The sequence below is a fragment of the Papilio polytes genome, unplaced genomic scaffold (genome assembly GCF_000836215.1).
Source record: "Papilio polytes unplaced genomic scaffold, Ppol_1.0 DF824225.1, whole genome shotgun sequence".
Taxonomy (NCBI): domain Eukaryota; kingdom Metazoa; phylum Arthropoda; class Insecta; order Lepidoptera; family Papilionidae; genus Papilio; species Papilio polytes.
This window is the reverse complement of record NW_013524979.1, coordinates 993,864-1,008,719: the sequence shown is the minus strand read 5'-3', so window position 1 is coordinate 1,008,719 and position 14,856 is coordinate 993,864. Positions and strand designations below refer to the sequence as shown.

General features: G+C 33.1%; 1 protein-coding gene across 1 annotated transcript in view; it reads left to right on the top strand.

Annotated features, from left to right (window-relative positions):
- Positions 1-5,964, top strand: part of LOC106110539 (lachesin-like) — a 44,400-nt gene extending 38,436 nt beyond the window's left edge. The window contains exons 3-8 of the mRNA XM_013292396.1: positions 1,077-1,210; positions 1,835-1,912; positions 2,202-2,334; positions 3,661-3,780; positions 4,123-4,320; positions 4,884-5,964. Of these exons, the coding sequence (XP_013147850.1) occupies positions 1,077-1,210; positions 1,835-1,912; positions 2,202-2,334; positions 3,661-3,780; positions 4,123-4,320; positions 4,884-5,017 (797 nt within the window). The 3' untranslated portion in view covers positions 5,018-5,964. The remainder of the gene's footprint in view (positions 1-1,076; positions 1,211-1,834; positions 1,913-2,201; positions 2,335-3,660; positions 3,781-4,122; positions 4,321-4,883) is intronic.
- The last annotated feature ends 8,892 nt before the right edge of the window (positions 5,965-14,856 follow it).

Here is a 14,856-nt window from a genome sequence, read left to right as displayed (position 1 = left end):
GTGTTAGTTTTTAATTTGTGTACGTGTACGTTGCATCGTACGTTTTATTGTGTATGTGCACAAATAAACTACATAGTGGTTTACCGCTAAACTTCTTTTATACAAAATAGTATTTTTTTGGCCCTTTTAAATCTAATAACCGTCTACCTTCGTCAAATTTCAGATACTTTTTTCATGTTAACACAAAACTCCATCAAACGTGTAAAAACTTTTTGCCATCTTAACTTGCAAAAAGGTGTCGTGTGTTCAAAATTAAGTATGTTCACCTGCGATATACCCACATTAGAGCTCAGATGTTGTCAGACCCGAATAATTTCTTAATCAAGCCGCCTTTGTTTACGTTAATTGTGTCATTTGCTATTCCATTTGGGACACGGCAACAGACGGAATGCCAAAAATACTTATCCTTTAATGTGATCACGACACGTATGAGAGAAGCTAAATTACTTTTAGATTTGCTTAATGACATGCGCGACAAAAAGGTTTCTAACAGATAAGGCTGTACACATACTGCGAATAAAAATTATTTTTTACTAGCTGTTCCCGTGCGACTTCATCCGCATGAAATTATAGAAACTGTAATATATCTTCGACATTTGTTTAATTTTTCTATTGGAAATGTCCAAATTACCGTTACCACAATAACCTCGCTTTCTTAATGTTGGCAGCTTCTTGGTTTTTTTTCCAATTTATTTACCCTCTACTTTAGATAGCGTGAAAATATATAGCCTAAAGCGTGTAGTAAGTGTATGGCTTTTTATTAAAAAAAATGATTATTAAAAAGCATGCTTTGTTTGCTGACATCCTACGCCACGAAGTAGTGTGTGTTCATGCTGTACTACATTGTATAGAAGTATAGATTTATTCTCTACTTTCAATGATAGAAATGAACTTTCTTTGTACATCTACAGAGTAAACACTTAAGTAACTTAAGTAAGGTACTAGAGAGAATGATATTTAATAAAAAGTGGAAAACTATTAAAATTGTACTGAAATTGCAAATTGCATTTTAAACCCAATCTTGGTAAGAAATCTTACGAACATTATAGAAATTTCAAGGATGATTTATATAACAGGTTCTGCGCATTACGGGGAAGACAGCGTCGGATCATTTCCATACTTTGAGTACAACGTGCCTCGGAATGTGACCACAGTAGTCGGACAAACTGCCTTCCTACATTGCAGAGTTGAACAGCTCGGGGACAAAGCGGTAAGTTTATAGACTATCACTTTACTTCAATAATAGGATTAACCAAGTTAACTCACAATTATTATATACAGGGGTAATATATACAGGGTCGACGAATGAATTTATTACCTGACTGAGAATTAAATTACCCGACTGATTAAATGTTTATTTACCTGACTTACCAAAAGTTTAACTGAACGATAATGTTTTGTTATCAGGCAGATTAAAAGTTTATTTATCTCACTGACTAAATATTTATTTAACTGACTATCTATCATCATCATCATCACCAGCTCACTTTACGTCCCCACCGAGGGGCTCGGAGCCTACCCTAATCAGGGGTGACTAGGCCATAGTCAACCACGCTGGCCCACTGCGGGTTGGTTGACTTCACACATATCTTTGAATTTCTTCGCCGATATGTGCAGGTTGCATCACGATGTTTTCCTTCACCGTAAGAACGTTGGGTAAATTATGTACGTATTAAAATTCGAAAAATCGAAAATCACATTGGTACATGGCGGGATTCGAACCCAAGACCTGTAGAATACAAGTCAAGTGCTTAAACCACTGAGCCACTGATGCTCTCTATCTTTAAAAATAAATAATTTGATAACAATTTTAAATTAATTCAATATTATTTAGGTATCCTGGATAAGAAAAAGAGATCTTCACATCCTTACTGCTGGTATTTTAACTTATACATCGGATCAGAGATTTCAAGTAAGTTAAGTCAAATTCATAAATAAAATTAAGATTATGATTTTCGAGTACAGCAAAAATTGTTGCCAAAAATTGTAAAAATTGACTCAGTTAATGATTACGAGAAAATATCAGCCATGAACAAAAGCGTAATATTTTTCGAATTCATTATCAAGTAAAAGTAATAAAAAAGTGAGAACGCTAGAGTAAATCAAACTTTTTAATATTTTTTTAGTATGAAACTCAATTTCAAATAATAATACCAAAGTAAGATTAAAATAGCAAACGTCCTAATATAATTTTGCTCTAGGTTATCAGACCAGATAAATCAGAAAACTGGACGCTCCAAATCAAATTCCCTCAGGAACGAGATGCGGGCATTTACGAATGCCAAGTGAACACCGAACCCAAGATGTCACTGGCATTCCAACTAAATGTTGTCGGTAAGTCTTTGTTAAAGATATTGTAATTACGCTAGAATATTTGTAACTACGTCTATTCAAATAGCTACTTCATGGATATCACATTTGCCGGTACGATTTTCTTTTGTTATTGAACTTGACTGAACTATTAGTAAAAAAAAGTTCGCCTTAACTACTCTTCTTTCTGCTCTGTTTCTAAGTTAAATGTATAAATACAATAGGAAAATTCACTAATACTCGTATTTAGAACTGCTCAATGTATATAGTAACCCTGTCAATCTAATTGTACTAGCAAATATCGAGGTCACAATAAATGTTCCTAAAAATAAATACGATGATAAGTGAACTTTTTTTTTGACTTCTTAATAAATTCGTTATTAGAATAAACAAAAAAGGCAAAGGTAGAGACTCAACGAGCACAAAACAAATTAAATTGCTCGATGACAATACGAAATGAAGGCCGCGATAAAAGTTGCTCTCTTTCGCGGGATTAAATCTCGGTTCAAAAATTTGTTTTCTTCAGACAATATCTACGTTTTATCTCGCTTATATTATACGTCCTTACAACCTAAATGAAAGTATTTCATGGTTTTTCTTTTTCTTCATTTTAATACCCAAACAAACACCGCTTTATGAGGACGGAGAAAAACAAGGCAATCTTCTTCGTAATTTTCTTTAGCTGTTTCATCTTACAAATTTATGAACTGGCTGAAAAGAAACTTAGTTTATATTTTTCCACGATTACTTTTTAAAAGTAATGAAACGAAACGAACAGCCATTTAAAAAAATTAACAGCCAAAACAACAACTTATTACGATTTATTTAATTAAAAAGACAATAGTAAAACTCATTTCTGTTGGCGTAAAAAACTTCTAGTTTCGATACGATAAACTCCTGGGGAACAATAATATGTTTGAAGAAAATATAGCTTTAAACTCTATCTATACTAAAATTATAAAAAGGAAAGATTTGTATTTTATATGTAATGAATACAAAAATTACTGGCCTAAATTAAAAAAAACATCACTGAAGCTATATTTGTTACTGTTATTTTAATTCCGCGTACTCGTTGACGCGTGCAAAACATACTTAAAATCTGAATGGGCTACTTGTAATTATATTATGGGGCATTAAATGCTTGCAAGGAAAAACTAGCGCTGGACAATGTTCTCTTACATAACCCTGGCTTCCCCCCAGAAGAAAGGGTATCTTTTTGAAGATTTCGCCCCAGATACCAAAAAAAGACCATGATCTCAATAATGATAAGTGAAGAGTTTAGTAAATGTCTGTTTGTTATGAATGGAAACATTGTGTGCGTGTTAGATAAAATGTTGTTATCTTCAACAGAAGCCAAGGCGCATGTCCTTGGTCCAGCAGACTTATACGTGAAGACTGGCAGTGCACTTTCTTTGACGTGCATACTCAGCCAGGGTCCTCACGATCTTGGCACAATATTTTGGTATAAGGGTAAGTACACAACACAATCTTAATATCAAACAAGACGTAAGGCATGTTCAATAATAAAAAAAATATGTTAAAGAGATAATTCAAAACTACATTAACTATGTCTGTTGTAAACATTAAAAGACTTTACTTAAAGTTTTCATCGTTCTTTTTAGACACGCCTTTTTCGCAAGTGTCAGTAGCTATTTTTCTACATTTGACATATCTATATGCTATTGCAGCCAGTATGTATTAATTATAAATGAACCTCCTTATAAATTCACAATGTCCAAAAAATATGACGGAATAACTTAGGAAGTAAATTCCTGTCCTAAAGAAATGACTTAAAATTCATTCAAATTTTAGGATCAAATATAATAGAATATAAGGAAGTCGAAGGGAATGAGATCTCGATGGAGCCACGGATTCGCCTGAAGACGGAATGGACGGAGCAGCTGACGTCACGGCTCACTATAGAGAAGCTAACGCCGGGTGACAGCGGCAATTACAGCTGCGTGCCTACCATGGCAGAAGCAGCGTCAGTCAATGTGCACGTTATTAACGGTAAGTGGAACTTCGATTAGTTTTTAATTTAATCTACAAGTATTGATCATATCAATCTAATAATCTTATCTAAATTAAGTTCTTCTTTTTATTGCAATTCCGTTTTTTTGTGTTGTTTAGTTAGTAGTTTTTCTATTGTTGAATCGCACATTTTTGTACAATATTTCTATTAATAAAGATCATTGGGTATACATAGTTGTTATAAATAGCTGTTGGTCTTCGTTGAAAATAAATAAACAAATATCAATACTTTTTCTGATTTTGGGACTTGGATGATGGGCATGAAAACACGAAAATATTGAAATTGAATGTAGCTTAAAATGTAAAGGAAGACCAAAAAAGGATGAATGGTTTATATTTGTAAGGATATGCGTAAGATGGCAGTGAATTCAGATTTGACGGCTGATGAAAGATGTATGGAGAAATGATAATCAGAGAGAAGGGCGGGTGATAAGTCTTCTGAGATAAAATAAAATTTTCCAAAAATCAAATCTATTTAAAGGAAAATTAAATTACGGACAAGCTAGACGAGTACATTTCTCAACATTTTTTTTTCTGTCCAGGAGAACATCCAGCAGCGATGCAGCATGGGAATGCAAATACAGCGTCACCCTGCGCTCTCTCAGTGAATCTGCTCATCTCTCTCTACTGCACCATCGCAACCCTCTACACCAGTACGATTGATGGCTTCAGATGAAAGTTACAAAACACAGCCTTCATCAAGTAAGGCGTCGGAATAAATATAGTGATCCCTTTTTGTTTTATGATCATTGGTAATCTGGTGGTAATTTATCTATTCATTTGTTTCAATTTATTAAATCTCGTTTATACCAAGCTGACCCTTGATTGATATTGTTTTTTTTTTTTTTAATTCCAGTCAAAATTTTAATCTCTCTTCTGCCTACTGTATAAAAGTTATTTACTTTAATTGGATGATTTGTCGGAATACAAGGTTCTCTCTATCTTTAACCAGAAGTTTTTCGGTAGTTCACAATCTGACTGCGCCTTGTAATTTATCTGTCGGATTACTGCGGGTATTTATTATGGTTTAATATGTCGCTTCGCCACTCTTCCTTTCAACCAAACGGCATATTTTCCTACCACAATTTTGCATCTGTTTATAACTAGTTATTTATATACCGACTTATACAAAATCGATAAACCTATTAATACATTTTAAATTCTAATTAAGATAGTTGACTAATTTAATAACACATGTAAGAGTTTAAGACTTTTGATATGCAGATGTGAATTTTCAACCATTCAAATTGAAACAACTTTATTGTTTAAAAATAAGATGACTATAATATAGTATAAGAAGTACAGTCAGCTACATAAATATGTAAACATTAATCTTTAAAAGCTTGTATACGTCTTCGGTTTCTGATATTGACGGGTTTGTGCGTGTATAAAACCGAAATTAAAAAGGCAATTGGCACAATTTTCTAATGTTTTGTTTTGTACATATTTTTGTAGCTGACTGTAACTAATAACCTAAAACACAATATCATGAAATTCATTTAATACAAATTGCAATGTTATTTAAAGCGTAAAGTTCTGTCTGTTAAGTAATTAATTAGCAAAAAATTGTCTTAATTGGGCGAATAAAGAATTTAATGTAACTTCATTAAGGTGCATAGCATTCTATAAATAAATTTTAATTTTGGCTATGAATTGTAAATTCATAATTAAATTTAAGATAGAAAGTATAAAAAAAGTATTTGACAGCAGCAAGTAAAAATTAAGAAGCAAATTAACAATTTACTCGAAAACCGGTGGATAATTTTTTAAGCAAACATTTCTATAATTTTCAAGTGTTTTCAATTAGGTCAAATTTGTAAGGCCAAAGAAAATCTTCTAATTAGTTAAGAACCATAACTTTTTTAAGGAAATGAAAATTAACAAGGAACATGAAAGTAAATGCAGAATTAAAAAAAAACTGAAACTAACACAATTTAGGTCATTTATAAGACGAATAACAAGAAAGAAGAATTTAAAGTCTCCACTATAAGGCAGAGGAAGAACGAAGTAAGTATGGATTGCGTGAAAGAGATGCCTAAGTAAGGAGTGGATTTAGATATCGCGGCTGATAGAGATGTATGGAAGAGCTCGTACTGTGCCGACTCTGTAAGGGATAAGGGCAAGTTGATGATAACTATAAAGAATTGTTTCTTACTTGCTATCGCTATCAAAGCGTTCTTAAAAACATATTGTTGTCTCTTTCATTCTCCTTGTGAAAGACAGGAACAAGTGTATCGTAGTGGACTATAGAAATCATTTACTTTCTACTGTCAAATATTATTCAATTGGGTGAGTCTGACAGTGTTTTGTTTTTCTGGTTCTAAAATCGACTTTCCTCGAGTTGATGAATTCTCAGGTCCTTAATCACAATGTCTAAGCAAAGTTCTCGATAACTAACGAATAGATTAACTGACAGATAAAACTTCGTGTTAAATTGCTTTTCATTTTACAACTTATTTGTAGATTGTGTAAGTGCAATGATTTTATTTGGCAAATGAAAATCAACGGTTACAATTTTTACAGTTAAGGACGTTAATTTCCCACCCATCGAGGGTTTTACGAATTTTATTCGTCACGATTAAAGAAATGTTAATTGATATTATATTGAGAAATTAAACAAATAATGTTTTTAATATAATTTAGGTGAGAATTAGTTCAGTTTCATTTATCATTATAAAGCTATGTAAGTTGTACACATTTACACGGGTTGTAAATAAATTTGTACACAAAAGCACCCAATACTTACCCTTTGTAGTTATTTTAGAGTTTATAAAGTATTTACGTAATGTTATTTTAATTAATAGTAAGTATGTACATAGCATTTTGTAAATAACATGGAATAGTATTCTTTCATTATTATTTAATAATAAATCGTTATTATTAATTTTTTAATAAATAAACTGTAGAAATAATTAAGTGGAAAATGTACTATACTTGTAAGAAAAACTTTGACAAATAAACATAGTAATTATTACGTTTGTTTTATTTATAAACTAGATTTTATTTAAAAACAAAAGTGAGTAGCCTATGTGTTCTTCTAGACTATCCTCTACATCTATACCAAATTTTATCGAAATATGTTTAACCGTTTAGACTACAAACTCTAACAAACATCGCATTTATAGCATGACTAGCTTTCGCCCGCGACTCCGACCGCGCGGACTAAGAAAAAAACAAAAGAGAGTAGCCTATGCGTTCTTCCAGACTATCCTCTATATCTATGCCAAATTTCATCGAAGTATGTTCAGCCGTTTAGGCTACAAACTCTAACAAACATCCATCCATCTAAACTTTCGCATTTATAGCATGGTAAACAGAAATGTAATACTCGAAATAAAAGTCAAAAACAAGTTATTATAACATGATCCGTCTGTAGAAACTTACGGCTAGACATTAGACCTCTTTTTACGCATATCCTCTTATACACTATCCATACTTTCTTCTGTCTTACTCTAGTTTTGAACATACATCATCATCGTCATCTTTCTCCTTATCCTACTCCTGTAGAGTCGGCGCAATGGGTTTTTGTCCTCCACATAACTCTATCATACGTCATCTCAGTCATCGCTCCCTTTTTGATCATGTCACATTTTACACAATCCATTCATCTCTTGCTAGGTCTACCTCTACCGATGTACCCTTCCATACTCATAACTAACGTTCTCCTTGTAATATGCGTTTCATCCCTCCTCATAACATGCCCATACCATGCTTTAAACATACATATTAACTATAAATAAATTCTTGAACTGGACATAAATGTCAAATTTTCGTTAATTTAGTCTAAGTTTCGGTGGCTCAGTTTACTTGACTTGCAATCTACATGTCCTATCTTCAAATTCGTCATGTACCAATGTATTTTTCGAATTTAGAATTTCATATGTACATAATTTACCCGACTTTCTTACGGTGAAGTAACAACCTACACATAGCGGAATTCAAAGAAATACTCGTAGTAGTAAACCAACCCGCAGATTTTAAACTCCTTAGTCGGGATGTATAGTGATTTAAATTTAGTCACACAGACTACGTAAAAAGAAGCTCTATAAACATGTAATCGTATCAAATAACATATTAACAAGTACCCACATATGTTAGACATACAATTTAACAATTTGTAAGGCCTCCGCGCATTGCCTGCAACGCTACGTGACTTATAATATGATTAGAGCTTTTACCACTGATACACGGCGCAGTAATTGTATCAACTATTTATTTATCGAATTAAGTCTACGTAATACACTAATTATCACTAACTTACAATATTTTATACGTAAAATTGGTTTGAGAATAATTTATATATATCGACTTGAGGTCAGACAGGTCTTGGGTTGGAATCCCGCCATGAACCAATGTAATTTTCGATTTTTTCGAAATTTATACGTACATAATATACCCGACGTTCTTACGATGAAGGAAAACATTGCATTGCATTTGATGCATGCACATATCGGCGAAGAAATTCAAAGATACGTGTGAAGTCAATCAACCCGCACTTGGCTAGCATGGTTGACTATGGTCTAGTCACAACTAACTAACGGTAGGCTAAGAGCCCCTCAGTGGGGACATAGGGAGCTGGTGATGGTGGCTTGAAGTAGTACAATATCAGAATTACTATTACTAGTAGTAGCGGTCATGAGTAAAGTCGGCTTCAAGGAATACGCTCACAATAATTCTCATTCAGGATATCATCGTACAAAACTCAGATAGTTCAAACATTGTCCTCGCAACGATCCCTATTTTCAGAATGATTCAAGTTCTCTAGAAAGTCGCTTGGCGGCTTGTGTTCTTATTATGAATTAAATTCATATTGATTTCTTCTTTCGATTGCGACATGTATTTTATTATCATATTTTGGCAAAGAGCAAGCGGTCACCTGAATCCGATAGAATGGCGAAGACCGCTGCCCAGACATCCGTAACTGCAGATACGTTGCCCTTAATCTACGGAGGAGGACAAACGAAAGAGGATATTTTACCTACCCATGACCTAGAGTAGGCCCTCTACCCTGCTATCTACTTTCACGTTCCATGCTTTCCTTATAAGAAATTAGTGTAAAGGGAAAGGAACTAAAAGGATGCCTCCGGAACGCACAGTCATAAAACGAAACGTGGAATTGCTACTACTTCACTCCTGTCTTCTGTGGTCGTGGTATTGCATTTAATGTTAAAGCGGGCTCAAAGTCGCGGGCATAATTGTATACATAAGAAGCAGTTTGTGGAATGAACAATGTGTTTGAATCTTAAATTTAAACAAGGGTACCTTTTAAGGTGATGTACAAAGTGGTTCTTTACGACTTTCTCTAGTATTTCGCTAAAGTTTCATCATTATTAAAGTTATTTTAGGTTTGTTCTTACTTCATAAAACATTATGTATTATTCAAAACGATAAAAGTTAAAAGCAAGATCTTGCTTGAAAAATATTTTATGGCATATTTATGTGTAGCCACAAAATGTGACTTAACGTCGTATAAAGTGGTATTTCTAGTAGCTGTATAATAAAAACTCATACAAAACAACTTTTGGTTTTATTTTATAACATAACTATTTTATTTATCTTAACTTTAAAAACAATCAATGATTCATCAAAGAATGGTACAAAAATATTCATATGTTTTTGTAACGCCTGATGATTTAGATAAAGCAATCAATCACATCCTTGCCAAATTTAATAGAGATCCCTTAAGCGGTTAGAAATATATGTAGTAACATTACTCCAATCATCTAAACATTCGCATTTATAATATTAGTAAGAATATATTTTTTTCTTAACGCCTGATGAATTATATATAGCAATCAACACCATATAAATATTTCTAAGCTTGTTTAAGTATACCAAAATAATGTAAAATTTTAAAAATCCTAATATAATTTATTTATTTATGAGTTTTTAATTAGAGTTCCATGTTAGCTTGACATTTTTATTAATTGTTATGTTATGTTGAGACCTTAACTGACCGTAATTATAACGTTTTCTGCTTCTTTGAAAATATAGGTCAAGTTGTGTAAGATCTTTTTATAGAAACTAGAACTACGGTTGAAATGTAATTTGAATATGAAATAACATGTCAAGATAGTATAAAAGGGATTTATTACGTAACAAGTATATATAAAAGAAAGTTAAAAATACCAACAGTTCACATGTAAAAGAAAGAGCGTCGGTGACTCAGGGGTTTTAACACTTGACTTGTAATCTACAGGTCTTGGGTTCGAATCCCACTATGTACCATTTTTGACTTTTCATATGTGCATAATTTACCCGACGTTCGGTAAAGGAAAACATCTTGATGCAACCTGCACATGTCAGCGAAGAAATTCAAAGATATGTGTGCAGTTTAACCCGCACTTGGCCAGCGTGGTTGACTATGGCCTAGTCACCCCTTATTACGGTAGGTTCCGAGCACCTCCGTGGGGACGTATAATGAGCTGATGATGATGATGAATATGTAAACGTATACAAAATATCATCTGAAAGTTAGATAATAAACTAAAATGTATCAACTAATAAGATATACATTATGTACTTTTAATAACACAACATAGATATGTAAATTTAGTCCTAATTTTAGTCTCTTTTCCTTTCCACCATTTTCTTAATGGAAGGGATGTGAAGGAAAAGTGGATTTGGCAGTGGATGAGACCCTTGGAAAGGGGAAATATCCTTTTTATATGCGTCTTCTAATCCATCGATTAAGTGTGGGTAACGCATCTGCAATTGCGGATGTCTATGGGCAGTCGCTTCGCCATTTCGGCGGATTCATTTAACCGCTTGTTTGTTTGCCACCGTATAATAAAAAAATATACATTACATTAAGTTGGTAAGATAAACTTGTTATCTATACTAATATTATAAATAAAAATTAAAGAGATTATAAAAAATCTTTCCTGATTTGTATTTTTGTATGTATTGAAATAACTCAAAAACTACTTGACCGATTTTAATTCATTCACCGGTAGAAGGGTAATTTATCTGTGAGTAACTTAGGCTATATTTTTATTATTACACGCGGGCAAAGTCGCGAGCACCAGCTAGTGTAATATAAACAGAGTTATGTAATATGTTAACACTACATATATACAAAGCCACGGTGAACAATCGTAAATAAGATAATATATCATGCAAGAAAGGAAACACCTGGTATGTGACATATATTTTTATGAATCGTAAAACTGTAAGAGAGAGTTCTTCCAGCTTATATATGGTGTACAGTCGTGGAACACAGCGGTGTCCCACTTCTGGAAAAATTTCCTTGTTCATTACCACGAGGTAAACTCCACCATTACTTGCAAATAACGAATTAGATAGCAGTGAGTACAAATCTATACTAAAGTAATAAAGCATAAACACACACTACTTAATGGCGCACAATGTCAGCAAACCTGTTTTTTAATATTTTTTTCTGTCACCTGTTTTCCGTTAGTTTGTTTATGAATGGGAATAGACCGATAAAATTATTTGACCCGATGAGCAAATCGAACCAAAATTATGATAGTTTTTTTGCAAGCTATTTAATGTCATACATTTTTTCTGAGAGAACAAACCGCAGTAGCATCTCAACGGACAAAATATCCTAGTGAGACTTGCTAGCAAGTGAAAGACTGATAAGCAAGAGAATTGTCAACTATAGTGCACCTATTTTTTAAAACAAACGACGCTCTGATATGTGTCAAGTGTGACAAGCTAGTGGTCCATTTCTGGTTTTTCAGTGGCAAACGAGACCGCGGCAAGGACTTAAGGCGGTGAGATAGTACATAAGGACTGCAAAACAAACACTTTTCATCTCAAACATTCTAAGAAAAAACATACTCCTAAGATAATTAAACTTGCCATCTCTTGTATGCGTTTGTACTCGTCGTTGTCTGAGTTTTAATAAAAACTCTTATGTTCTATTTTCAAAGTAACTGAGTGAGATGAATATGTATTTGTACAGCTGTCTCTATAGTGATATTAATGGAAACTGGGGACCTATCACGAAAAATTCCGAGTATTCGTAGTCATTGACAAATATATACTTTTTGCAGCGCACTTCGAATTTAAATACCTTTTTACTTTGATAAAAATGAAAATAAGTAATTATATTTTCATCTTTCAAAGAGAAAATCTTTTTAGTATTGAATGATTTATTATTATAAAAAAGAAACATTACGCTCCTTACAAATTCTTATAGTTAACAAAGTCTCATTAAAGATTTTACAACAAAGTTCGATTTCTAATTACCATTTTCAAGGCAAAAATCTTTCTTCGCTTTGACTTTTAAAGTATAACTAATTTAGAATTATGCTATTTAATAAAAGAAGTATATTCTTAATTGAATTTTGGTATTGATTATGTACGTACATAAAGCGAGAAAGCGTGTGTTAAAACTGAAATCTGTCACAACGTCATCTGAAATTAGCTCTATATATTAATACTAGCTGTTGCTCGCGACTTCGCCCGTGTGACATTAAAAAGATAATAAAATATATAACCTATGTTACTCACAGACAAATCACCTTTCTAACGGTGAAGAAATTGTTTACATCGGCCCAGTAGTTTTTGATTTATTTCAATACATACAAAAATACTATCCTCTTTAATATTAGTATGAATTAGTTTTAATTTTAACCTACCTTGCAATTATTATTAACTGAAAGTTTAGATGGATGGCTGTTAGAGTTTGTAACTTAAAATGCTGAACAGATCTCCATGAAATTTGCAATAGATGTCAAGGATAGTCTAGAAGATAACATAGGTTACTCACTTTTGTTTTTTGACTCCTACATGGACGGAGTCGCGGAGAAAAGCTAGTAAGTAGAGAATTATTTATACCGAAAGCGTAGTGATACAATATAACGTTAACGTCAGAGTTAAAACACGTGTTTGACTAAAAAATGTTTAATAAATTTTTTTTTGAAATAAAAATATTTTACTAAGTAATCCCTTCTAATCCGTGCAATAAGCGAAATGAGGTTTTTGGTACGGAAACACTTAACTATCGCGATATTAACTATGTCAAGAGGATCATAATCTGGCGTAGAAGCGTGCTTAAGTCTTCATGTTAGCAAATCTTAATATTGCCTAAACCAAGAATGCAGCAGGGAGCCAAGTTTTGCTCCAAGGCGCACAAGCACCGTGAAAATGTCAACTCATCACTTTTATGCTTTAACATAATATTAACTATATTAGTATGATAAATATATGAAAATCTAGACTTTTATAAATCGGAATATACTATAATCCAGGACTGATTTCCACAAATTTAGAAGTCTATTATGACGTCTGCATAAAGAAGTTAGTCTCTTATCTAAATTGTACAACAGTTTCTGTTTTTTTATGTAACATTTTTTTAAATCTAAATAAATACTTCACGTTCCAACTTTAGTCCCTTTTCCTTCCCACCCTTTATTTAAGAAAATGATGGGAAGGGAACTTGGATATGCCGCTGAAAGAGACGGATAGGAAAGGGAAACATCCTCTTTATGTGCGTCTCCTCCTCCGTCGATCAAGGTAGGCAACGCATCCTCTATTCTGAAGCTAAGATTCAGGTGGCCGCTGGCCCGTTTGCCAATTTATGATATAAAAAAAATACTTTACGTATCAACATTTATATCATACTAGCTTTCGCCCGCGATTCCGTCCGCGTGGAATAGAAAAAAAAAAAACAAAAGTAAGTACCCTATGTGTTCTTCCAGAATATCGTCTACATCTATACCAAATTTTATAGGAATCTGTTCAGCCGTTTATGCTACAAACTCTCACAAACATCCATCCATCCATCAAACCATCTAAGTTTTTTCATTTATAATATTAGTATATATAGTATGATGTATATTAGTATTCCGTGTTTAAGTCTAGGAAAAAATAAACCAAGAAAAGTAATACGAGAGTAAATTTTAAGTCATGCAGCGGTGAGTGTGGGACGTCCTACTTTCGCGAACAATCGCCTCTGGCTGTAATTTCTGAGCTAACAAGCGACAACAGTATGTCATCTCGTAGTCAAGTCTTTTTTTCATTTGCTACGAAAACAACGTTTTAAGTAGTTAAAGCAGAAGCTGGAGAAAATCTTATTGAATAACTGAACTTAGCTTTGCGATACCGTAATTGTACAGTCGACTTGATAATTATATATACGCTAGCTTTCGCCCACGATACCGTCCTCATGGAATAAAAAAAAAACAAAGTGAGTGGTCTATGTGTTCTTCTAAATCATCCTCTACGCCTATTCCTTTAGAGCGGGCACACTTTGACTAAATTGTCGCACAGCGGTTGTGCGATTGTCGATTGTTTCGCAGCCAATTCAACTGTTTAGTTGCACAATCTAATAACGAGTGGCAATGTAAGATCATAGGAATCAAAGTGACAACCCACAACTCTTCAAAATTTTCATTTAAATCTTTGTAACTAGTAACTAAAACATATATCGAATACGTATGGTATAGATACTCGTCTTTTGATAAAAAATAAACTCGCAAGACTTTTAAAAACCTATAATAAAAATCAAAACCAGTTTGTATTTATGTCGCAAGATTTTATCAA